The 26,687-nt window shown below is 47.0% G+C and overlaps 1 protein-coding gene, 1 non-coding gene and 1 pseudogene across 2 annotated transcripts; all 3 read right to left on the bottom strand.

Annotated features, from left to right (window-relative positions):
- Positions 1-549: 549 nt before the first annotated feature.
- On the bottom strand, positions 550-658 carry LOC117017915 (U6 spliceosomal RNA). Its single transcript, XR_004422146.1, has one exon. It is a non-coding gene; the product is annotated as a U6 spliceosomal RNA (small nuclear RNA).
- Positions 659-1,564: 906 nt separating this feature from the next.
- LOC117017779 (40S ribosomal protein S2-like) lies at positions 1,565-2,409 on the bottom strand (annotated as a pseudogene).
- Positions 2,410-2,779: 370 nt separating this feature from the next.
- SNAP29 (synaptosome associated protein 29) lies at positions 2,780-26,652 on the bottom strand. Its single transcript, XM_033097781.1, has 5 exons — positions 26,123-26,652; positions 17,160-17,356; positions 13,100-13,185; positions 11,082-11,180; positions 2,780-6,018 (listed from the first exon to the last, which is right to left on the bottom strand). The coding sequence occupies exons 1-5, from the start codon at positions 26,354-26,356 to the stop codon at positions 5,861-5,863; spliced, it is 774 nt and encodes a 257-aa protein (XP_032953672.1). The 5' UTR covers positions 26,357-26,652; the 3' UTR covers positions 2,780-5,860.
- Between the last annotated feature and the right edge of the window lie 35 nt (positions 26,653-26,687).

Here is a 26,687-nt window from a genome sequence, read left to right as displayed (position 1 = left end):
GTCCAATACTTATTAATAATTTGTCATTTTCCTCTGCCCCTAACCCCAAATATACTTGTGTTTTTGAATTACTCTGAAGTAAAACTGCTACTAGTTCCTTTGGCCAGAAACCTGAGTGGTATTTTCAACGTTGCCATCACTGGCGAATCCATCACTAAAGCCTGCCCTGCCTAAAGCTCTCTGGGGCCCCCCCACCCTGCTCCTTCCTGTCCCGTCCCAGCTCTAGTGTGGGTCCTTTCTTCAGTTCCTGCCTGGACCATTACAAACATCTTTTCTTTAGCCTGTTCCCAGCTTGTCCTCTTCACCAATGTATGCTTGATTTCCCTCCTGAAATTCACATGTTGGTTTGCTTTTCCTCAAAAAAAAAGCAACTGGTACCATACTGTATAATCAGTTTATGTCCATTCTTTCCCCCATAATGTTAATCTTGTAAGAATTATCCTATATATTCTTTGAAAGCTTTTCAAAGCTGCAGCTGTCCATTGCAGCTATGGGTGAATCATCCTTTACTCTACCATTTCTTTAATCAGTTAGGTTGTTTCTGGTGTTTTTTTTTTGCTCTTTTTTTTTATGGAACGCTTCACGAATTTGCACAGGGGCCATGCTAATCTTCTCCGTATCGTTCCAATTTTAGTATACGTGCTGCCGAAGCGAGCACTTTTTTTCTCTTATAATTAATGTTGCGATGCATTTTACGGTACTTTCAAATGCGAATCTGATCATGTCACTCTCTTGCTTAGAATCCATAAGCGCCGCTCTGTCATTGAAGGTCAATGTTCTGACTCCTCTAACATGGACCTACTGGTCCCCAAAGATTTTCCGATTGAGACCCGCCTACCTTCCTCTTGTCATCTCCCACCCATAACCCAAACTCTAGCCTTTTCTCTACTTGCAGCTCCCAAATGTGAGCCACTCTGATTTTTTTCACTTAAGCTTCTTTCTATGTAATGTCTTCTCCCTCGTCTTCCTGGGAGTGTGCTGCCCACGTTCAAAGCCTCATCATTATTTATTTATAGTGATGCCCAAAAATGATATCCACTAAAACCAGAGTGGCCTTTGGGACACATATAGCTAGTCCACGGGCAGATAAGATTTCCAAGATGGTCTAGCCCAGCCTACAAGTGCTTTCTCGGAGCTTTCAAATCTGGAAGCAATTCCGGTGCCTGTGGTCAGACATGATGAGACAGGCCAGTAGAGCCGAGGCGAGCCCCAGCCTGCTCTCTTTGTTGGTGGCCTGAAGTGTTGCCCAGGAGAAGGCCTGGAGCCCCGATGGGCAACCCACTTGTAGAGTGGCTCATCAGCCTTCGTCCTCCTACCCATGGGAGTACCACTCAGCAGTCTAAACGGGGTGACCAACTACAGCCCATGGGCCAAATGCAGCCCACCACGTTTTGTATCTCCTGTAACTAAGTGCTTTTACATTTTTAAGTGGTTAAAAAAAGTCTAAAGAAGAGTGTTCTGTGACATGTAAAAATTATATGAAATTCAAATTTCAGTGTCCATAAATAAAGTTTTTTTTTTGGTTTAACAGGCTTGATTTTCACTTTATTGTTCTTGTATAAAATTATGTGGTGGCCACAGCTGGAGCCTGGGTCCTCTGCACAGAAACTCTGGCATGGGTCTTTACCAGACGGCCAGTGAATTTTTGTTAGGGAGACTTGGTGAACAGGTCGGGGGTGAGATGGCTGTAGGTCTTAGAGATGGCATCAAAGGTGGCCTTGGCGAAGTTGCCCAGGGTGGCAGTGCAGCCCCTGGCTGAAGTGTAGCAGTCATTGTACTGGCCATCAGCAGCAGCATCTTGGGAGCAGGAGCTGAGACAATGCCAGTGCCCCTGGGGGTGCGGAAGAGGCGCACCAGCTCAGAGCCACAGCGGCCGGTCACCTTGCAAGGGACAGTGTGGGGTTTGCCCATGTTGTTTCCCCAATAGCCTCACCGCACAGGGACGATGGAGAGCTTGGCCAGGATGATGGCCCCGCGGATGGTGGTGGCTACCTCCATGGAGCACTTAACACCCAGACCCACGTGTCCACTGCAGTTCCCAAAGGCGACTTGAACCAGGTCCTCTGGCCAGGCATTACCTTCAAAACCTCGTTCTTGAGGGATGCCCCCAGGAAAAAAAATCAATGATCTCAGTATCTTGATGGCAGGGAGAAGAGACAGATTTCCTCCAGGGACTTGATCTTCATATTCTTGACCAGTCGGCCCAGCTTGGTGATGGGGATCCACTCTGTCCTCAGGCTTGCCTCGGCGAGCTCTGCGGCCTTGAGCCTGGCGGCGACCCTGACTCCGACCCTGACCCCTGCCCCGGCCCCGATGCCTGCCTCAGAATCCTCCGCGGTCTCCCATTCCAGGGCCTCCAGGGCTCCCAGGGCCTCGGGGCCCTGCCGCTGCACCGGAGTCATCCGCCATTTGGTGTTATATCGCAGAGGCCATAAATAAAGTTTTATTGGAATATGGCCACTCGCTTTTATATAATACCATCTTTGGATGCTTTTGTGCTATGGTGGTGTAGTTGTGACAGACCATTTGGCTTATGAACCTAAACGTTTACTCTCTGGCCCTTTACAGTTTGCTGGGCCCTGATCTAGACCGTTCTGCAGGGGGCCAGGGAGGCAGCAGACAGATTGAAAGAGTCCTCTGACGGATGAGATGAGGGTTTCAAGAAGGAAGCTCGTTCAAAGGACTAGATGTGGCAGGAAGGGCCAAATGCAGGAAGACTCAACATGGAGGACTCCCCTCCACCAGTTCTTTGAAAATGACTATGTAGGAGACAGGATTTGATTAAAAACTTCACATTTTATTTTATGGAATACGGTTGTTGAATTGAAGGCATGGAGCATCATAGCTGTTCTGATACAGACTCTGAACAAAAAGCCCACCCTCCCACAAGCACTTAAAATAACTAGATCATTCCATACACAAGACATTTCACTCATCAGCACTGAAGATGATCAACAACATTGGTAACTTTAAAAATTCTGCAGAAAAGGCCTACATAGGCAAAGTATAAGATTTTTATTAAATCAGTAGTGTACACTTAAAATTACATATTCACAAAGTTAGAGAAATTACAATGCACTTACGAGTATGTATCTTTTTTTTCTTGCCGCCTGAGTTAAACTCAGGTCTCCTTTTTTACAGAATGCAAAAGAAGACATCCACGAGGTAACCCCACTGCTATGTTACAAATCATTAGATGTCAGAAATAGTTTCCTCTGGTGGAGAATGCACTTATTTTTAAGGTAGTAACACACTTCATATATAACCGACCTAAAGTTTAGAAAAGCCACTTTTTTGAAGGCACAGATTGTTTCCACCTCGACTGTGAAAATAAAAATCTGTTTTATGGGCCCTAATGGCGAAGGACGAGCTTGCTGGTCTTGTCTGTCCTACCAAAGCCCATCCCACAGCCAAGTCCAGCCTGGGCACCTCTGAGTATCTCCAGGAGAGGTGTCTAGTCTAGGGGGTAGAATGTTTTGGTTTTGATCATCACCATCATGTGGGAAGATTCTGGTGGCTCCTCAGATCTTTCTTTGTTCTCTGAAAATGCAAGCAACTTTGCTTTATAAAATAGAACCAGTAAATGGTCCTTGGTGGGTGTAGGAGCACGATTAAAGACCCAGTAGAAAGAAAACTGCTGGCTAGCGTCTGAACAAGAACAAAATAAGAGATAAGGCCTTCTAATATGTCAGAGGAAGACAAATTTCTAAGAAAGTGAAGGTAACTTTCCTTCCATACAGTTGGGGTTAAGAAAAGATTGGGGGAGGTGACTGACTCATCAATTCAACAAGATAGTGAAGGTGCATAAAATAAGGTGCTATTTTGCTTCAAGTCAGTTAAATCACTAATCCCGTTATGTTAGTGGAAGGCTGCTGAAGAGAATGTTTGGTAGTGAGTGGCCTTCCCAGTATCTATTTGAAGAAAAAAAAGTTTGGGTCGGAGGTATAATTACTAATCCCCATGAGTCTATACAGGCCTGATGCTGATAAGCAGAGTTATCATGACATACTCTGCTGGGAGGAAAGTGTTAGAGAGGAAAAAACAATTAGAATGAGTGGAAATGTACACACCGGCTGCTCTGCCCTGTGGCTTCATGCTTTCTGAGCAGCCTTTTTGCTGAAAGTCCTGTGAATTTGTTTACATTGGGGTGGGTATATGTTTAAAATTTTTCCTTTTACCGGTTATGAAGAGAATAATCACGATGAGCTCATCTGATAAACAAATTATCTAATTTGATTACCTATGACATCCTGGGATAGTCACCATGATGTGGATCGGACCCCCTGAGGTGGCTGCAACTTGACAGAAAGCGTCTGCCGATGGAAGCTGTCAGGATTTTTAGGAAGCTCATGTATTATGGGATGGAACTTTTACAAATGAATTGTTACATAAATACGGATGCTTTGCTGCAGCACTCTAAAGAAGTTTTCTTTGCTTTAAGGGACTTTTGTTTACAGGCTACAGAATGGAAGTGAAGTTCACACAGTCAGTGCCATGTTCAAGGTGAAAGACACTGTTATGTTCAAGTTTCTGACCTGTTGTATTAAAATCAGTCCCTTTCACCATCTTCAAAATCTTTTCATTAATTTGCTTTTTTAAAAGACAAGGGTCTTACGTCTTCAATTATTTTGTTGGAGGTCCCAATACACAGAAATCCATTTAACTATGGAAATCAATTGTAATGAATGCTTTTAAGTGATTCTTTCTGTGAAATTAAAGAACGGGGCCAGTTAAAATGATGATATTTGGCCTTTCTCTTTTAGCCAAATCCTTCTATACAGTCAGCATCACTTGTGGAGTTCCAGTCCTGAGGCTGGGTGGCAGAGAACCAAGCGCTGAGTCAAGTCACCTTGTAAGACGTGCAAGGAGAATGCGCGGGCACCCTGGGTGGGTGAGCAGACACGGGCCCCGAGTGAACACTGCCATAACTGCGGCCTGGTCACGGAGAGGCCCAGAGGGTAGAAGGCTCAGCTCAGTGCAGGAAGACTACTGCTTGGCCATGTGTGTGTGATGCTCCATTCTTCTCTCTATAATAAGGGCTCCCAACTGGCCAGCCAGGCAGCCTTGAGCCAGTGGAGCATCTGCTACTAACCATGGATAGAGAGTCAGAGACGAGGGCGCACGGGGAAGAAGGGCTCACCCAATTCCCTACTATTTCCAGTCATCACAGTGAGCAGGGCTGGTCTGAACCCCTTCTACTAAAATGCACGCCAAGGATGGAGGCCAGGAGAAGAGGTGACATCTGTCAACAAAACAGCAAAGAATGCCGACATCCTCTATTCTTGAATCTCACACTGATCCTTTTCTAGAAGGTTGAGAGAAACACGATGTGCTCAGTGTGTGTGTGTGTGTGTGTGTGTGTGTGTGTGTGTGGCGATGAGGTATCATGACTAATTTAAACAAGTGTGGAAAGGAAGGACGCTCCCCCACAAACAACTGGCTCACAGGGTCTCTTAGCACGCTGACTCACCGTAAGGCCTAGGAATGACATATACAGCGAACGGGGATTGAAATTCTGCCCCCATCTTTCCACATGCTCATTAAAGTGAGAAATGCAATTTCTTCTTCTCTTTCCAGCATGGTAATAATCAAAGGCCTAGGATATTCAGGGGCAGGCTACTGTGCTCAGACTAAAATTCTGAGCTGAAAGAATTTCAAAGAACTGAAAGAGGGGCTGGCTCTCAGAAACAGTGGGATGCACACTTCCTTATAACAACAAAATCGCTTAAAACCCACTCTATCGTAACATTTGCAGACATGTTAAATTACATACTAAAATAATAAATGAGATTTCTTGGGAGTTTAAAAGAAGATCTTTCGAATCTTTTCATCACAATGGAGTAGAAATCCTTGTCCGGCTTTAAAGTTGTCGAACTTTTTTTTCTGTGCTTTTTATATTGACATCTAAGTTGTCCACTTTGGTTGTGAGGCGGCTAATAATGTCATCTTGCTCTTCAATTTCCGTCTGCATCCCCAGGGCTATGCCCTTCAGCCGGCCTAGTCCCATGGACAGCTCATCTGTGGGAGAGGAAAAGGACATGCAAACAGTGATAGGGAACTGCTGCTTGTTCCCTCCAGGTACTCAGAAACATTTAGATTACCGAGTCCTCTTCCTCAAAAAATAGGCTAACCTCCAGGGCGTTGGTTACATTTTCCAAAATACATGCAAGTGAAAAGAAAATCAGTTTACTCAATAAAAAGTAGTACGTGCTTAATGTAAAAGCCACTTCTCCCCACACTTCCCACCCAAAATAACCACTGTTAATATGATGGTGCTTGTCCTGCCAGTGTTTTTGAAAAATGCATATAGATGTACATTGATTTTTCAGCAGCTTTTGAACCCTCTAGTAGGTTGCTGCAAATTGAAAGATCAGTTAGTACTCATGGAAAAGAGCACAGAAGGGCCTGGAAACATGTTCCCTTCCTAGACTGCATGGTAAGTATCTAGGAGAGGTATGCCGGTTACTAACAGCCAGGCCCACTGGTCTGCTCTTCAGAAGCAAAAACCCCACATTAGTGGGCAGTGCCTGCTTTCCCTCCTTCCCTCTCCAGCTCCCTAAAACTAGACCAAACACAGATCTGGGGTGGCAAATACGAGGACCCACATTTGGAAACATGTCAGAGACACACCTGGGAAGGCCTGTCCAACAGGAGCCCCTGTATCCAGGCTGCTTCAGCCCGATGCCCCCTTGGAGAAGGCTGCACCCCCTTGGTCCATGCTGCTAGTGGCAGGAGAAAGGAGGGATGTGTCCCTGCCCTGCCACCTGGGGTCCTCTGCCAGAAAACATATGAACTACAGATGTACAGATGGACCCAAATGCTGTGAGGGCCCTTTACCTGTGCTATGAAAATTCACATTTTCCCACATTTCTTCTTCCCTTGTGACTAATTCCAGATCCATGAACGACACATTGATGCTCTGAATGTTCTGGGGGACGACAGTTAACTTGCATGTCCCAAAACTGGCCTGGCACCATGCCCTTCGCTGACTATGGTCAGGAAGAAGGCAGTGGCCTCTGCACAAACAGGGTGTCCAGATCCCGACAGTCCAGGGTCCCCATGTAAAAAGGAATGAAGCACCGAAAGTGCTGGGTTTCTTCAGAGATGCCAGCTGGCGGAGCCCCAGGTAACTGGGGAGTACACTGCTTCTGGAAAAGGTTTCGCTAGGTTCTATCAGTCTTGTTGAAATTCAAGCTCAAACATAAGCAAAGCTCCATTTCCACCCAGGGGAAGTATAACATTGGGGGAAATCAAGGCCAATTCCACCGGGCCTGACTGCAAATCCATTTTTGTTCTAAGAGCAAATGTGGACCCTGCTCCTTAGGCGAGCTCTATCCCGCCCAGGACACGGACCACAGCTGAGGGGAGCCTCTGGGAGCCCCCTGGTGCCAGTTTCCTTCTGAGCTCATTCTCTAATTTCCTCAGTAGGCTTTTCCACTGCTGGTAATGAATATTTTCCTTCTGTTTCAAAAATTGTAAAAATCAACCTCACGTTCGTTTTTAAGACAAACAATGTCTGTAAGATTCTATTCCCTGATGTACTCTGTGGCCAGCCTTAGGAGTGTGTGAAAAGCTTATCTGGCACAGATGACATAAAGAGAACTGAGGGTGAGTGGGGGAAGAGACATGCGGGGGGACTCTGGGACCCCCTGAGGGGGCGGTGCCAACTGCAAAGAGGAGTCTTGACTTGATTCTGTCTGGGTGAACAATAAAGCCTCTTGCCCAGGTTTTGTGTGCATGTGCGTGTGGGTGCGTGCGTGTGTGTGTGTGTGTGTGTGTGTGTGTGTGTGTAGTAGGGGGCATTCCCAGAGCTGCTTTCTGACCCTTTGCTAAGAACAGCAGTACAGGAAAGAGTCAGAGGGAAGAGAGATGAGGTAGTGCTTCATAAGCCTTCTTACTGCTAAATTAAAGATCTAAACTGGATCAATGAAAACAAAACAATCTTCAGCCCTGTGCTTCTTGAGTTTCTTGAAACCCATGACTATGAAGAATAAAACCTGTGAGTCACTCTTGGCCTGGAGAAGCTTGTCAGCAGCTGGGACAGCAAAGAATAGCTACACTGAGATAGAAAGTGTGATAAAGTAAAGCCACCAGGCAAGGCAGAGCTGTCAGGGGCGCCTGCACTAGTCCCTAAGACGGGGAGGGCATGGTAAAAAGGGAAGAGCTAACCTGCCAGGGCAGCCAGTGTCAGTAGGGCCTGTGGCCGACATCTGGAGTTTCCCCGTTCCACCCAGCCCTCGTCTATGCCACGCTGCAAGTCCTCATGCCAACTCTACACCCTCAGCCTCTAGGGGTGGGCTGGACATTCTGAATTCTGTACCCTCTGTAGGTCTCCCTCCTCCTCGAGAAACCTATGGTGGGGAGGACGGAAGGCTTTCAATTCCCTTTATGTGTCTCTGGAGTGGTCAGATTGGCAGATGCACCTTCTTCTGCCTGAAGTCTTTGGCTCCAGGGCAGAGTCCAGGGGACAGAAGCAATGCATGGCTGTCTGGGGCTTCCCTGGGCTCTGGGGGCAAAGGGCAAGTGGAGTCTGGTATGGAAGCTGCCAGGGTGAGAAGCTTGCTGAGATGGGCCCTCTGCCTTGTAGCTGTGCAGGCCTAGTGCTGCCATTCACGCCCAGGGTAGGAGTGGTGAGCTGTGGGCAGTGGAATTACAGTTCTTTTATTTATTTGTTCTTGCTTATGTCTGTTCTCTAAAACAACTGCCTTATTTCTGTGAAGATTTCTTTTCATGTTTAAAAGGAAGGTTCCCTGACTATAATTCCATTTCTAGTAATCTAGCTACAAAATGTGGCCAAACATTTCTTCATAGGGATGGACAGAGGATTATTTGCAGTTGCAAACAACTGAACAGCAGGGGATGGAACTGCTAAAGTGCTCTTCAAAGAAATTTTAGGAAAAAAGGTTCAGGAAAGTAGTCAAGATCTAAGTGAAAAAGCAGGGGATATGGCCATAAAAAAGAATGAAATCTTACCATTTGCAACAACATGGATGGAGCTCGAGCATATAATGCTAAGTGAAATAAGTCAGAGTGAGAAAGACAAATACCATTATGATCTCACTTATATGTGGAATCTACAGAACAGAATAAATGAGCAAACAAAACAGAAACAGACTCAGATATAGGGAAAAAACCCTGTTGGTTGCTAGATGGGAGTGGGGAGAAGGTAAAGAGATTAGAAAGTGCAAATTAGTAGATACAATATAGTCATGGGGATACGAAATACAATATGGGGAATATAATGAACAATTTGTAAAGAGTATGTAAGGTGCCAGATGGGCACTGGACTTATCAGGGGGATCACGTCATAGACTGTGTAGATGTCTGACCACTGCGCTGTATACCTGAAGCTGAAGTCGAATAATACTGTATGTCAACTGTAATTACTTACATATATGTAAATGTGTGTGTATATATAGTCATGGGAGGTGGTGTTTAGCATAAAGAAGACAGTCAACAGTATTGTAACAGTTATATAAGAAGTCAGAGGGGTTGTAGCTTGGGGGAATGGAGGTTATCACTTTGTGAGGGGTATAAATGTCTAACTATTATGTTACTTTGTACACCTGAAACTAAAACAAACAAACAAACAAAAAACGGGATACAGAAATGTGTATACTGAATGACTCCCAGGACATCTGACACTGTGGACATATGTGCACATATATACATGAAAATAGAAGGAATGGCACCAAAATCAGTGGCTACTGTTAGAAGGAATACGGGTATTAATTTCCTCATGGCACTCACCTAACTTCAGAACTTTCTACAATGAATCTCTGTACTCAGAAATGAAGGTAAATGTCACTGAAAAGAAAAAGGGTATAGATTTGCCTCACGTGCTGTCCAGGCCACTCACTCAGGGCTGCTGGAATGGGTGCTGCTCTGGGTGAAACAAGGAAGGGGCCCACATTGTGTCCCCTCTCGGGAGGGGGAGCACAGGACGAAGCCTGTGCTCTGACACCCAATATACATCTTCATGGGCTTCAGGTTTGTCTCCCAAACCTTTAGAGCAGGGAACGTTTGACTTTTTGTTTCACTCATTTTGCTGTCTGCTAATGAGGGTGGAAGACTGACGAGCAACCCAGGCAGCGCTGGGGGAGGTCCCTGCTCACAGAACAAAAGTCAGAGGAGGCAGTGCTGTCTCACACATCACCTAGAAGGAGCTCACGGGAGCGCTCACAGGTCAACTCCCACTGTCCGCACACAGGGCACTCCTCCACTTGAACTTCAAGTAACTGACTTCGCTCCCTTCATTCAAAGAATGATCACTCAGTGCTTGCCTACCAGGTCCTGGGTGTGAAGTGGTGACAAACTGACACATTCCTGTGTTCCCAGAAACGTATAGTCTGGTTAGGAAGACATCAGATAAGCCACTGCAGTGGAAACAACCGGGTGCTCTGAGACAAGAGGCAGCCACATTAAAGCAAGGTGCACAGCCTAAGAAGGACCTAGCCTGCAAAGACCGGGAGGAAGGACATGCTAGGAAGATGGGACAGTGAGGCAGGAAAAAACCGGGAGCCACAAAGTGGAGGGCAGGAGGGGTAGAGAGGCAGGCAGGGGCCAGAGGCCAGGGCAAGGGACCTGGACTGTAAGGGAACTGGCTGTGTGGTCAGTGTGCTGTAATGGCCACACAAGCCCCGGCTCTTAGCAGGCCAGGCAGTTTCCCACATGCTTGATGGTGTTGCTCATGTACCCCTCCCTCAGCTCTGAGAGGCAGATTTTGTTCCTGAGCCTGGTTCACAGGGGAAGAAACAAGGGCTCCGGATGCCACGTGTAAGGATGAAGCAAGCAGGGTCCAGGCTGCACTGTACGGCCCCTCAGGGACTCCTGGTCCCTGCTGATGTCACAATCTAGATGAAAGGTAGGGATGGAGAGAAGTAGACCCCAGAGAGGGAGAGGGTGAGATGGACACAACTCAGGTTGGAGCTGACATGTGGTGAGGGAGAGGCAGATACCAAAGGTTGGTCCTGAGAGCCTGGGTGCCTACTGGAGTTACTGGTTGGCACGGCATGAGGTGCCTGTAAGACAAGTGTCTCAAGTAAGGGGTCTGCAGAGGGAGGTGTAGCTTCCAGTCTTACCTAGGTTGTTGTCAATCTTCTGGTGATAGGCTCGAAGGTGTGGGTTCTTCGGGTAAGCCTCGGTACTCACAGCAGAACTGGCTCCTCCAGAGACAGGGTCTGAGTGTAGAAACACCAGGAGAACAGTTAAGTCCTGTCTCTCGAAATGTTGCTTCACCAAATTAATTTTAATCTGGAAAATGGGTGGAAGGAATAAGGTGGTTGGTTCTGAGGCCATTCGAAGAGATGAGTGTGGGAACGGATCACACGCGGGGGTTGGGCAGGAGTACTGGGCAAGCTGGTGCGGGAGGGTGAGACATTTCCTTGGGGGCAGGCAGCCCTTTGGAGATCAAAGACCTTGAACCTGAGGGTCACCTGGTCCGACCCTGGCACACAAGCTCAGGAAAGAGAAAGAGATGCATCCCGATGCACACAAGTAACAGTACGGCAGAACCGCAATAATACACAACCACAGAGGTTCACTGACAAGGTCGAAAAGACAAGGTCTAAAAATGAAAATTCTTATGTTACAGAAATGGGACAATGGGTGATTTTTGTTTTTCTTTTGAAATTTCTATACTGTCTTTTCACTTGAAAAAAACAAGGAAACAAGAAATGTTAAATAATGGACATTTGCCCCAAGAAATAAATCCTCCTTGAACTTCAGTTTCTAAATGTCTATTATCTCAGTTTACATCTTTTGGGGAAACATCCCTTTCAGACTTAGTGTATTTCTTCTAGCACAACCTACTGAAGCCATTCTAAACGTAGTGTCTTTTTTTTTTGAAACCTTTTAACGTACACCACACAAATGAAAACTGCCTTTAATTCCTTAAAATCATGTCTTTGGAGTGTAAGGCTCCTACTCCACTTCTTCAGGGTTTGAGGAGCTCGGCTATTTTCCCCCCAGGTTTATGTATTTCAGTTTTCTCTCACTTCCTCCTGTGGTTTTCACTTTTCCATACCGAACGGTGTTGATCTTAGTCTTTCTTGAACCCCAGCTCTTCCTCCATCAGGCCTCTCCTTAGTCATGTCAACCATGACAGTGCTGGGTTCCAGAGCTTCCGGGGTACATGCTTTCCTCGAAGGCAGCACAGAAAGCATTTGACTTCTGGAGTCCTTCAATGCGCCTGGCTTTCTAGGTGTCTACAGAAGCTCCCAGGAGGCCTCAATTCCTTTCCAGGTAAGGGATGTTTCTGGGCCTGTCATTTGATGTTAACGGGATAATTTGACACAAAACATTCTGCCTTGCACACCTTGTCCACGTTGCTGATTCTCCGTCTACTCAGGTCTGGGGGCTGTATTACTCTCCTGCTGCTGCTGTAACAAACATCCTTCAGTTCTGGAGGTCCGAAGTGCAACATAGATCTCACTTGGCTAAGATCAAGGTGTCAACAGGTTGCGTTCCTTCTGGAGGCTCTTGGGGAGAATCCAATTCCCAGCCTTTTCCAGCTTCTAGAGGTCACCTGCATTCCTTAGCAGGTGGCCCCTTCCTCCAGCCTCAAAGCCAGCAGCATAGCATCTTCAATCTCTCACTCTGACACTTCCTCTTCTGCTTCCCTTTCCACTTAAAAAGGACCTTTGTGATTATACTGGGTCCAAATGGATAACCCAGGATAATCTCCCCACCTCAAGGTCAGCTGATCAGCAACTGCAATTCCCTCTGCAACCATAATTCCCTTTTTGCCATATAAGCTAACATATTCACAGGGTCTGTGCATTAGGACGTGGACAACTTTGGGGGGCCATTTTTCTACTTACCATAAGGTTTTCCTGCAGTTGGCTTTTCACTACCGAAAGAACTCAGGGTTACATGGGATAGGCTCATTTCCAATGGGACGCAGGCTCCCACTTCGTTATTTCACCCTCCATGGTAACACACATCTCCAGCTCCCTGAGAGCGGTGCATCCCTTCACCCGGCATGTGGGATGACAGCAGCTGGAGACCCAACTGTCTCCCACCCACTCAGGGCCAACACCAAATCCAGAGGTCTCCCCATAGAAAGCGAATGTGAATGGGAGCACAGGTCCCCACTAACCTGAGTCATTCAGCTTCCTGAGGTTTGGGTGACTGGCTTGGTACTGTGCCTCCTGTTCTTTACTTGTACTTATAGCTTCTTTCAACCTTTGGATACAAGTTAAGAAAACAAGACAACTTTTAGGAAGGAAAACCACCTGTGGCAGTGCAGCCCGTCTTCTCAAGTAATGCCTGCGTGAGACAATCAAATGCCTCCTTTGACCACAGCAGGGATCCACCAACACCTCCTGGGACCCACTGGCCACGCATGCAGCGATCCGAGACCCCTGCTTCAGAAACACAACATCTGCTTAGGTGGCCCTCCCTCAGGAAAACGAGGATCCTAACACCAGGTGGAAAAGCATATGAAACAAACAAATGGATCCTTTATACTGGGGGTCAGCAAACTTTGACCCACAGACCAAATCCAGCCCGACGACCTGTTTCTATATGGCCATGAAGAGAAGGGCCTTCAGAGACGTCCACTGGCAATTGATCGATTCAATGATAGGGGACACTAACTTTGAACCTCAGTTAAGAATTTCATTCTTGTTAGTAGATCTGTATTACAAAAAAAGTGTACTTGATCATTATTTTCCTATTTTGATTTTTGTCACTAAAAATGTTTTTTTTTGGGTCTCTTGTTATATAAGTATCTACAAAATATCTTTGATTTTGCTCCCTGGCCTGTAAAGCCTAGTTTGCCAGATCCAACTGTAGACAAAGACTTCCCTCAGCAACTCAGAGATACTCAGACTGCACCTGACACCCCACTGAACCCCCACGGGTGTGGGACGTGCCCCTGAAGCTGGGCCTTCCACACAGGCAGCCTGACTACTTCATCAGCCAAGGTGGGCTCCTCAGTGACTCTCCATTCTCACAGCTCCATGCTCAGTAATCCATGCAAACAAAAGTCCTCTTGACTCCTGATGTCCCCCAGAAACCCGGCCCCAGCTGCCCTGCCTCTTTACCCTTAGAGATTAGTCCGTCGCCTTGCCAATCCTTAACCCCAGGATGCCGGGCATCTTTCTAACATAACCTTGACATGTCCTTCTCCACTTAACGTCTTCAATGGCTCCCTGCCCATTAGGACCAAGCCTGGGCTCTGTCAGGATAATGGTTTTGGAAGCCCCTAGGGCTCCAGCAACGTGTAGAATAGAGCAGAGCTTTCTGAAATCTGTGGATTTCGTTACTCAGAAGCAGTGACTGAGATCTAGAAGACACAGCTTGTTTCTTCAAGCATGTCTGAGAGCCTCATGTGTTGCTGGCCTGGGTGTAGGCAGGAGACGCATGGCTTCTGAGCCTGCCTGGCCACCACCCGGCCTGCACACCTCAAAACTGACTTTTTTCTGTGTGCTCTTATGCACACAGTAATAATACATGATAAAAACTTGGTTTCTTTGTGAAAAATGGCTCCCCCAAAGAAAGCCAATTCTAGGGACAGTGACAGAAATAATAAGAAAGGGAAGAAGACTAAGAGAGTAGTAGCTCTTGGTCAGAAACCAAATTTTGAATAAGAGTTTCAGGTTTAGTGGTTAAATCTACGATCTGAATGGATCCCCGGAGCTTTAAATGGAAATGAGGGCAAGAAGCTTATGCAACTTTGTCAGCAAGAACAAAAATGGTTTATCAAGAGACAAATAAAACTTTAGAGACGGCCCAAGGGTTTGTGCAATAAGGACGTCCACAGGAAACACATGACACGACAGAAGTTTGATTCGGAAAAAGTTGTTAAAAGCTTTTAGAAGACAAATATTCCTGTATTTATGGATTAAGGGTTTTAATAGGATCACAAAAGTTTTACTCACTATATATTGCATTTTGTAGAAGCAATTATACATTATAGTGATTTTTCCAAATTTAGGGATTAGGAGCTCACAGGCCATGCCTTAATACCAAGGGCCCCCGTTCTGGAAACAGTCAATACCCTCTTGCTGTGGCCTCTCCGGTGCCCTGACTGCCATGGGTCTGTCCCCTTCCTCCTCCTTCAACTCGCAGGGTCCCACGCAACCCTGACTCCATGCAAAAGGTCACCTCCTCACTTTCTAGGGCCAAGCTTCCCCTCCTTTGAGCATCCACTGCATCACTGACGTAGCTCCTGCAGCTTCGTCTCCTAGCCACAGAGATGGGCCTGCAGAGCGTGGGCGCTGAGAAGTTATGAAGGAAGGAATCCACGCAACGCCAGTGGGGCAGCCTCTCTTACATAGCTGCACAGATCCACTTCCACACAGTTGAATGAGAGTGAGTTGCTTCATTTAAGTTTTGCTTCGCTGCATTTAGTAAATAATGGCAAGAATTCTACAGCTGACTGGGGGCAGAAGGCTTGATGAGATACATGACACATGGGGCACCAAGAAACCCACCTCACTGAAATATTAGGTTGGTGCAAAAGTCATTGCGGTTTTTGCAACTGTTTTCAACCTTTTAAACCACAATGACTTTTGCACCAACCTAATAACTCTGGCTGCCTCACTACTGGGACACTTGCTGGGAAAGCCTTGAGTTTTCAAGATGCTCTAAAAAAAACAGTTGCCCCAGGACCTTAACGGCTTTTATAGCATGATAAGGGCTGTGGAGGTCCCATGAGTCCCAAGAAGAAGTTTTTGGGAAGAGGAATGAGGACACAGGGAAGTGCCAATCACAAACTTGCCGGCTTCCCACTTCTCCAAAGCCTGGCTCTTCTGCTGAGGTCATGCGAGGTGGATCTCTCAGTCCAAAGCAAAGGGATATCTGTACTTCCTATGGTAATTACACAGCCAAAAGCGAGGACACAAATCATCTTTCTGAGTGCATATTGAAAAAAAACCAAACCACTCCAGGTGGGGGAAAAGAGTGACAAGATATTTGAAATCAGGGTCAAGTTGGACAATTGGGGTGAATGGTGATTACGGCTGAGCCAAAAACAAACCAACCCTCATAACCTTGGCTAGTAGTGTATGCATAGCAAACAGCTCCTGGGCGCCCCACGAACCACCTGCTCCCTTTTCTACCGTTTCTTCTCCGTAAGTGCCAATAACCTCACCTGCCTGTCCTTTCTGCTGCCACCACCAGTTCCTTTGCCTACATTCGTTTCTCCCCAGTCCCACTATGTGCTGGAAACAGTTTCCTAATTTCTTCCCCACTGAACCTTACTTTCTGATCCACGTGGTTGCCACACCGGTGTATACACATGTAAACAGTCATTGGCTCTCCACTGAAGATGTGTGCATTTTACTGTACATTGGTTATGTATGTTAATAAATACCTCTAAAGAATAGCTCTGTATTTCAGAATTAAGAGAGAGAGACAGAGAGATAGAGAAATGGTTATAAAACCCGTGTAATAGCATTCATTACATCAAATATTTTTCTGGGTTAAATGGAAGCAGCAGGCTATAAAACCAAATGAATACTCTGGTGACAATTATGAAAACACTGAATAAGGGGGAAAACTAAATTTTAAGTTTTTGTGTTATGGTAGGTAAGGTGGAGACTTCCTGTAACATGGCTACCTTGTTTTTTACAATAAAAAACAGACAACAATCTGAGATATGAATAATAGTAATCTATTTTAGCAGAAACTCAATTTTTATTTTTGAACACGTGGTATTTAAATATCTAGCCAAAACTTTTTTAAAGTTAGAGATTATTTTTTCTAAAAGTTTTGGAATAATCTCTAACTTTAAATAATCTCTAAATAATCTCTAACTTTAAAATGAAAACCAAATGGCAAATTGGATTAGATGTGGAAAAGTTCACTATAAGGACTTTTTAAAGCAAAAATTTTGTGAAGTGAGTCACATTTGTACTCATGAAGCTTTCTGAGGTGAACAATCTCTTTCAAGTTACTGGGGTCACAGTTATTGGAGCAGTAATTTACTGAAGACCCAACTGATGCAGAATTTGCAGACTGGGTGTCAAAACAAATGAAGGTAATCAGGAGTGCTGGCGAAATGTTTGCTTCAAATTGCTTGAAGATGAATCCCTCCCAATGAGAAACGTACAGGGCCTTTAAGGCACTAGAAGTGGCCTGAGAGTCTTGACCATTTGCACTAAACCCCGCTTTCTGCTACTTCATATCCAGACAGCCGAAGACTCACTTACCTGCTGTTGGGTTGGGGGCCGAGGGTGCCATTCTGTTCGAGTGGGGTTTCTGCTGGTTTAGGTTTGAAGTAATTGACGAACCCCCCAAACACACTCTTAATGCTGTTAATGTGCTTCTGGCTGGTCTTTAAATCTTGATCCATCTTGTCCACCATCTTCTCTGTGCGTTCTAAGACTCCTCGCTGACGGACGAGCTCCTGGGGAGCACGAGAGATGACAGATGGCATTATATGTTTTTGTATTTCTCCCTCTACCTGTAGAGGGCCACACACAGCAGGCTCTTCATAAACCCTCAGTGAGCATATACAGGGACAGACACTGTCATTTGTAAGGGGCGCGCTATCCTTTCCGACACCACACTCCTTTGTCTTCCCCTCCCTGCCCCACCTCTACTTGCTTGTTTTCTAATTTGCTCGAGTCCTTTTCCCTTCCTGCCCATATGAGGTTGGCTCACAAAACCACATTAGATGGACGAAATGTGCTTGTAGGGGTCAGAGTGCAGGGTCTCCACTGGCAGCAGACCTGCTGTAGCCCTTCCCTGGCCCTGTTAACCCTTATTGGCTTTGACCTGGCACTGTGCCATGGATTATGGTTTTGTATTTTCTCTTTTCAGGTATGGGAGTTCTCATTGAGCCATCGGAGCCACCTGGCCCTACTCATGCCTTTAAACTCTATTTTGTAGAATAGATTCTGAGGTCCTTTCTGGGCCCTATCAATGTCTGATTCCAGCTCACCCATAGTTTCAGCTTTAAAACTTGTAACAAGGGTGACCCTGTCACAAGGCCTTTGCATATGCTATGTTCTCCGCCTAGAACGCTCCTCATCCAGATACTTGTATGACTCCATTCCTCACTCAATTCGGGCCGTGACTCAGAGGCCACTTCCCTGAACACCTTCTCTAAAGCAGAACTTCTTTTTTCACCCTCAACTGTCCACTCTCTACCCTCAACGGGCTTCAGTTTAGTTTCACATTCTTTACAGCACATAAGCTCCATGAGGCAGGGACCTGCTTTGCACACTGCTTTGTCTCGAGTGCCTCACTCATAAGGTGCTGCTCACTGCAAATTTGCCAAATGAGTACATGAGTGACACTCTGTGGCCGTGGGGACAGCTTAGACCTTATTCCCCAAGAAATGATGTTTCTGGTTGTGGATGTGAACTCACCACCAAAGCAACACTTTCCTTTATTTGTGCCAAACTTGCTTCAGCCTCTATTTCAGGCCATTCCAGCCTTGTACCCTCCCTTGTGATCTGCCTTTCCAGCCAGAAGATTCCCAAGCCCCTCAAGCTTTTCTTCTGCTACCTCATGACACAGCCTCTGCCCTCAGCTGCCTTCCTCTCAATCTTCTACTCTTGCATCTACCTGTGGCTCAGCAATTTTATTAACTGTGCAAATAACCTTTAGAGATATTCTCTTCTGATACCTAAAAACAAAGTCATGAACAATTTAAACAAACGCCCTGGAAACTTTAAGGATGAAAACAAAACTACAGACAATGGGCTTAAGAACCCTTTTCATATATAAATGTGTCGAGACAGTTTTTAGGACATTTAGAGCCTTAACTGTGTAACTTCAGTTATTAATGTTTAGTGGATGAAATTTAAAAACATAATATATAGACAAAAAACTAAAACACTAGTTGAATTTACTATTAAATTCTGTTTAACTCGTTGGAAAAAAACTTAGAACTGCTGAGCTTTACAGCTTTGGGCATTTAAGTGTTTTTCACCAGTTCATGAGACATGTCTGAAGAAACCATCAGGCTTTTTCAAGTAAAAAGAAAAATGTTTTCTGGACTATGTTCTTCAATTTGTCAAGCAAATCTTGTAAGGGTTAATTCTCAGGGACAAAAAAAATCTGCTAATTTATCTGGAGTTTCTACTTCTTCCAACACTTCAAGTTTGTCATCTTCATGTCCATTCTGAGGTAAGTCTTTTCTGGAACAAGGGAGAGCTACAAATTGGAATTAAAATGATTTTCTCCAGCCTTCACGTGTTTGAGTCGATATATTTCTAATAGTCCAGTCCCACCCAGCTTATTTCACACACCGCATAAAACAGAATTTGAAGCTGGAGAGGCATGTACGGCAGCGAGGGGTGGGAATGATGGCCACAGGCCTGCTGTCCACCAGGAGGCAGGTCCTCGGCTTCCCGAACCGCGAGCTCTTCCATCACGGCTTGGCTTGTCTCACAAACCTCTTGCCCCCCCATCTCAGCCTCTCCATCCCAATTTGGAGAATCAGAGCAGTGACAAGAAGCTGATAAAAACCTTCCTCAATTCACAGTGAGGTTTGATTTTTTTCTGTTCACAAGTGACACAGTCTCTCAAACTCTGAGTCTGCGTCACCGTGCTAGCAGACTTGGGAAGGAAACCAAACGTCTGATTTAGATGTTAGATGGGGGTGGCTTGCCCTGCTGTGATGCTGGAAGGCCAGGACTTGAATGCTGCTCTGGTGTCTGGACGCTGGTGTTTGCCAGAGGTGATCTGCTGGTCAGAGGAGGAACTTCTGCTAAACTCCTTGCTCAGGGGCAGAGGAAAGGACTGGACTCCATGTGCCTGTGACCTAGTTTTAACCAACAAGGAAGAAGGACTTGGCAGAGGAAACACCAGAAGTGCCAGGACAGAAAGGATAGGCCAGGCAGGCCCTGCAGCCCAGCCATGACAAAGGCAGGGCTCAAACGATCCTGGTCCCAAGGCATGCTCCCGTCCCCCAGAAAGGGGGCCACGTCACTTCTTCTCCATTGGTTCCTGTGAGAATGCGTGGTCGTAGAAGAGGTGGGGGGCTGTGAGCTCTGCAAAGTGCCCTCAGGATAAAGGGTACCCACACAAAGTACGTGGCTCAGGTGTTAGCATTATAGGTCCTTCCCCCTCTCCCTTGAGCCCCAAAAGGAATTTTTTAAAGTGAAACCGGAAAAGACGATCAGAGAAAAAAATCTGGCTGGCTGCTGGTACAATGCTGAGGGACAACACAGAGAGAGGGAGTGTCTCAATTGTTCTTTGGCTGCGGCTTTCTGTCAAGCATAGGCATTTCTGATAGAACAAAGGGAAGTAGAAAAAGGTAAAAACCCGGTGAGGGTGTACACTGCCCGATGTGCGGTGACACCCGCCAGATGGAGTATGTCCAAGGGCCCTGTGAGAACACGAAGACATCAGGGAATGATGGCTGGCAGAGTGCTCTCTGAACACACACACACACAATGACAGGTGCTGCAAGATACCTGCCAATAGGTATTAACGAGTACCCACTCTCTCTCTGCCAGGCTCTGTTCCAGGTGCGTGGGATCCAGGGGTGAACGAAGCAACCCCAAATCTCTGCCCTGATGGAACAGTCTAGCGGAGGGCACGAGGAGGGGAGTTAAATCTGATTTTTTGTTTGTTGACAACACTGCAGTGCTGGGAATCTGAAAAAGGAAGTTGGGTCCTTGCTTCACTGAGCTTCCAGTGTCTCAGGAGAGACAGCAAGAAAGCCATCATACACGCGCACGAGATCAAAGCTCTGCCAGGGTTAAGCCTCCGGCAAGGACTCCTGGCCTGGTTTAAGGAGGGGGTCAGGGAGGCTCCCCAATGGGGTGAGAACTGGAAAGCTGAGAAGTCCGAGTCAAAAGGTCAGGGTAGGGCAAGAGCATTCAGGCAGAGGGAGCAGCTGGTGCAGCGCCCCGGGCAGCAGGGCCAACTGGGGGAACTGAGAGAGGAAGAAGGACTGTGTGCGGTGAGCATGAAGGGGAACAGGCGGGGGGGCGGGGCCTGGCAGGACCCAGCGGGGATCACCAAGGGGGCGGAGTTCTGGCCTTCAGAGGGCAGCAGTGACCGCCAGACCCCAACCTCAATGCATCGCCAAGGCCTCGGAATGTCGGACAGGTCTGAGTCTTCCCTGACTGATCCATGCCCCGAGTTCCTGAGGAAAAGGTGTCAGTACTAAGTCTCTCACACTGAGCTTGCAATTAAACTCGGGTATCAAATGGTAAGCTGGCAGAAGTCAATTTGGAGTCAAAAAGCTGAATCTAGAAACTTGGAATGTATCTTCATTACGTAGCTCCTCTTCCAACAGAACACACACAAGCACTGGCAGGACGCATGGGCACGTGTGGAGCATGCGCAGACCGGCTCTGTGTCACTGCAGAGGCACGCGACAGTAGCGTGGAGTGATTCAAAAACACAAACTGAGTCTCAGGTTGCACAACAAAACACCAAGGGCAAAGGTGGTAATGCTGGCGCCCCTCACCGTGTGTGTGCAGGCTGACCCGGGGCCCAGGAGGACTAACTCAGCAGGCCTGGGTTGTCCACATCCCAAAGAAAAGCCTTGTCTGGCTCCTTGCCCTTGAAACATCCTGATAAAAATGTCTATGTTTACCTGAGTCCTTAGGCCAGGCCAGATCATTTATGCTAACATGTTATTTATGACGGAGTCCTTGGGCCACACTTTGACTTCTGGAGGGGTTGGAGACTAAGGGCAGCCAGGTAGCGATGTAGGCATGGCTGACCCCTAGTAAAATCTCTGGACCCCCAGGCTTGGCTGGCAATACTCTGTGTGTTGTTGTACATCCTTGCTGGGGAAGTATATGTTGTCCACACAACTCCATTGGGAGAGAACAACTAGAAGCTTACACTTGGTCTCTCCGGGACTCTGTCCTATGAGCCTTTTACGTTTGAGGATTTTAATCTGTATCCTTTCACTGTAAGAAACCAGAACCGCGAGTATACCAGTTTTGCCGAGTTCTGTGAGCCCTTAGGAATCACTGAACCTGAGGGTGCACTTGGGGATCCTCAAACAATACCGCCAACAGCACTTCCCATGCTCAGAACCACTGACTCAGAGGCAGAAGGCTGGAGAGCAGACACCCCCTCAGCCTCCCACCACATACTACCTGGTCAGCAAAGCAAGGTCCCTCAGGACAACGTGGCAGCCATAAGAGGACATCCCAGGAAGCAGCAGCACATACGGCCAGATGTCACAACTCTGGTGTGGGATATCTGACCTACCTGAACAGTAACAACTCATCCTCACAAGGTGTCTTGTTACCGCTAAAGAGCCAGCAAGTCTGCTTGGGATTCTAGACCTTTCCAAAAATCAAATTTTATCATTGATAATTTATGAAAAATAAATCCAGAACAGACCTATTGGTGAACATGTGGTCCAATGACATTTCTCTATCACAGTCCCTCACATATGGTAGAAATGGCCTGAAATGCCTAAGGAGGCAATTTCCGGTCATCAGGAGGGGGATTTCATCCAGAGTCACAAAGCTCAATTGATTCTTCCCACCTCAATCTCTCCTCCACGTCCCATCAATGCTCTGCTCCCTCTTCTTCCTCTGTTTCCTTCCCTTCCCCAGGTCATTTATTCACCTGGTAACAACTTGGGGAGCACCTAGTTACATAAAGGACACTGTGCTGAGAAGCACAGGGTAGAAAGTTGAGCGAGAGACTGCGCCTCCTCTATAGCTAACATTTAGAAATCTACTGGGGAATTACTTTACCTAGCAGATGTCTTCCCCCTCCATCTGCTTTTGTATCAGGACAGGGTTGCGCTATGAATTCTGGCCACATCAGAACCATCACAGGCTGCCTTGGGGGGAGGCTCTGGTCAGTATTTCCCCTCATTTGGAATGGGGAAGGTTCTGCTCCGAGACCAGTGTCCCAGAGAATGAGGGCACCACTCTAACTTATGGAGACACCTTGAATAGATGGCTGTGATGGCCCCTGTTCCTGGGCTAGGAGGGTGTTGTCCTCTCATCCACTTCTCTGAACTAAATGCCCATGTGGCTTCGGTGACTGCTGAGTGCTGGAAAGACATTGAGAAGGTGAGTGCGGCCCCTGCACAAGATGGTGTGCAGGACGTCCTGACCGGGGCCACTGAGTGCGTCATGTTGGAATCCTATTGAAGACCACTCCCTTTCCACTGATGTTACAGTGCCAGCTGCTCAGGCCCCAGTCTAACATCTGTTGTTGGACTCCCCTGAACTGAGATCCCAGGCCCCACAAAACTTCACTGCAGCACGTTCAGCTCCCTGCCCAAGGAGATGAGACGTGCCCTGGACAGGCAAGTCTCCTCGGCCAGGGTGGTGAAAGGGTGTACAAAAACCGTGTCCAAGCAGGACGCAAACAGGCTCACCCAAAGGTGCAAGTGACTCAAATGCCCACCGTTAGGGGACTAGCTCCATAAACAGAACTCATTCATTCAATGGAATATGGCATAGCCTAAAAAAAAAAGAGCAACGCATTATATGTTCCTATGAAATAACTCCAATCCTAGTAAGCAATGTGCAGATTTGAATGTATAGGATGTTTCTGCTTAAGTTAAAATTAAAAAAAAAAAAGGAAAGAGACTATAAGTATGCCTTTATACACAGACCATCTCTACAGTAACACTGAAGGAAATGATGGTAAGTGGCTGCTGTGGGGCGGAGAGTGGGGGAGACTTCATAGCCTTCTGTATGTTTTAAATTTTGAACCGTGTGACTAGATTAGAGCTTCACAAAACTTAAACCTTAGAAAAAGAAAAGAAACAAATCACACTTGTGAAACAGAAGAGCTGAGTGGCCCACAAGACTCTCTATGGTTCTGGACTGTGCTTACCAGGCCAGCCGGGGGAAACCTGCTCTGCCCTTTCTACTTCTCCTCCGTCCTTTGGCGGTCATGACCTGTGGCTAGTCTTTGTGAGAAACTAATCTTGCCAGGTTTCACAGCAGGGCAGCTTTCCTTTGCTAGACGTGACTTGACTAAGTAATGTTCTTCCTTCTGCCAAGCTGGGACTGAATTATGACTTTCCCAACCCAATATTATTTGTAAACTCCGTCCTCTCTAAAAACCTGTCATGTTTTGGCATGTTTCATGGTATTGGGTACCTCGCAGGCAGCAATCTAAGTTGGGAGGTGAGCGACTGACTGACTGACACAGGTCTGCTGGGAGCCGCCCTGTGCGCTGAGTGGCAGGAAGAGCTCACTTGTCCCACCCCCCAGCGCCACTCTGAGGGGAATGAAAGAGTGGTAAGAGCGATTCAAAGACAGTTTGGAAAGTATGGGGTAGGGTAGGGCAGAGGTGCTGACCCTTCCTACCTCCAATAATTGCCAACTGATACAATCCTGGAAAAATTCAACACGTTATGATGTTAGTGAGAGAGCCTGTCACCTGCCCAGTCATGATCATACCGTACCACTCACACCAACGCCAGCTTGGCCCAGGGCCAAGCATCACAGGCCCGAGGAGCTCGCTGTCCCCACTACATAGAGAAGGACCTCTGGGGGCAGCATGGGACATGTCAACACAATCTGTAAGAAACAACTCACATCTACTCTGTTTTTGGCGCGCTCTTTATTTATTGATTTATTTATTTATTATTTAGTTAGTTGGTTATGAGATGTTAGTTATGCAATTATTTATTTATTTATTTATTTATTTATTTAGTTAGTTAGTTATGAGAACAGACCTTCCCTCTGACTGTGAAAGGCTCCTGAGCTGCCTCCTCCAGGACCTTACCCAGTCCCATCCTGTGTATCGCTTCCCTGCTCAGGAGCCCAGGAGCTCCGGCGCTGGTACGGTGCCTTTGCACTGCTCCTCTCTTCCTTGGGAACATACCTCCTCTGCCTCACTCCTCTTGTCTAACCTTGGCCTGAAAAGCCAAGTTTATCCTTGGCCATGACACCTAACTTTGTATCATTCTTATTTCCTACTTCATTTGTTCTCATTGTTTCCAAAGATGTCTTTTCAAACAGTTTATAGTTGGCTTCCTTGGGCCTGGGACACTCAATCAAGTGACCCCTCCACCAGGGCCCTAGGACCTCAGGTAATCCTCCCAAAACTAAGTCAACACTTTCCATTTAGACTTGAACATTGGAATCCAGTAGATTTGACATGTAAGAACTACAAGCTAAATGTCAAGAAGGCTAAGGATGGGGAGATGGGCCAATGAGGGATACTGTAACAGGGAGAAGTAGGGAGGGGAAATCACCCAGGAAGGGGGCAATGGGGAAATCATGGAGGTGATTATTTGAGAAATTAATCAATATACCTCAAACTGTCCAAGACCATAAGTGATCAGGTCAGAATGAACTTCGCCAGAGAAACGAATTACAAGGAGACTCATGGAGGAAGACAACACTTTAGCTTCCAGCCTTACATTTCAAAGCTACATATGCTTAAGATTAATTATTCTTAGCTGACATGTCAATAACCTACTATTACAGTTTTTAATACTTAAAAACAAATGCCCACACGAAATCATTTCATTAGTCATCTGAGGACAGAATGTGGTGCCTAAAAAAGAATAATTCTCACTTAAGGTCCTGCTCTGAAAACTTCTATGGATGGAAAGAACTGACAAAGGTGAACTGGAGCAATGGACTGTCCCAACCACACACTGTTTCTTTAGATCTTTGATAGGATTTGAGAAGCAAGACCCTAGACTTGACCGAACTCGGGCGCTGACTTACTCAGCAAGGTCCAGGAAGACAAGACCTCAACATCTCTAGTGCAAAGTGGGGAAGTGGTCAATGATGGGAAAGAACTCAAGGCCCATTTGCTCTGATGTGTCAGACACCAGCTCCCACACGGTCCTCATTTATCCTGGGTCACTTAGGGAAGAATGGCTGAAGCCCTGGGGCCAGGCTTCTGATGAGGACAGTATGTCAAGGAAACAGATCCTCCACTTCCCTAACCTGTGCTCGGCTGTTGAGAATTTTTACCTACCTGGACAGTAAGTGGAGTGTACCTTTGAAGTAGGAGTAGAAAAAAAAGAATCAACTAAACACACTAATGGCAAGGAAGAGTCTCCGGATGCAAACTGCCTCTCAAGTACTCAAAAGGCACGTCTCTTTACATAGTGAACAAATTGTTACAAACCATCAAGTCACTCAAGTACAAGAACCTATTCTAGACAATTTGGGAATTCCCCGAAGATCGCGAACAAACATATTTTGAACCCGTGTGACAATGCAGGTTCAGCCCAGCCATGTTCCACACTCACCTCGGAAGAGGCGACCCCGACCTTCTCGGACTCATACATGAGGGACAGGGACCTGCTAGTGCTGGCAGCCGTGGCCTCGGCCCTGCGCATCACCTCCTGCCGCAGGTACTGCTGTTTGTCCGCGGGCGCGGGGGGCCCGTCGAGGTCGCGGGCGTCCTTCCACGGGGTTGGCGGGGCGCTCTCATCCTCCGCGTCGTCATCGAACGGGTTGTAACTTTTGGAGTAGGCCGACATGTTGCCGGCGCTCGGCTCGCTCTGGGCAAGAGCAGGAGGTGCGCAGGCGAGGCAAGGAACGGCCTTTCACGGCCCGCAGGGGTCCAGGCCGCCTTCCCGAAGCCCTCGGGAAGCGCCCGCCGCTCCGCCCCACAGAGCCGCCGACCTCCGTCCCACACACCGTTCCGCCAGTAGACCCTGTGGTCGCAGCGCGAGCTTCTTCCGCCCGTCGTCACTGGTCGACCCCGCCTCCGGAGCCAACCATCATGCCCAACGGCTCGGGGGGGACCACTCCCCGAGCGCTTGGCAGCGGCCAACTGCACAGGCTTCTCCCCCCCTCCAGCCGTGGGAC

This window comes from Rhinolophus ferrumequinum, chromosome 25 (genome assembly GCF_004115265.2).
Source record: "Rhinolophus ferrumequinum isolate MPI-CBG mRhiFer1 chromosome 25, mRhiFer1_v1.p, whole genome shotgun sequence".
Taxonomy (NCBI): domain Eukaryota; kingdom Metazoa; phylum Chordata; class Mammalia; order Chiroptera; family Rhinolophidae; genus Rhinolophus; species Rhinolophus ferrumequinum.
The sequence above is the reverse complement of the archived record's forward strand: the minus strand, read 5'-3'. Positions and strand labels throughout refer to the sequence as shown.

Coding starts and splice junctions, on each gene's coding strand:
- SNAP29 (XM_033097781.1), bottom strand. CDS start 26,356: ATGTCGGCCTACTCCAAAAGTTACAACCCGTTCGATGACGACGCGGAG. Junction 17,357..26,122: donor TCGGGGTCGCCTCTTCCGAG/GTGAGTGTGGAA, acceptor CGTGCTCCCCAG/GAGCTCGTCCGTCAGCGAGG. Junction 13,186..17,159: donor GGCCCCCAACCCAACAGCAG/GTAAGTGAGTCT, acceptor TTGTATCCAAAG/GTTGAAAGAAGCTATAAGTA.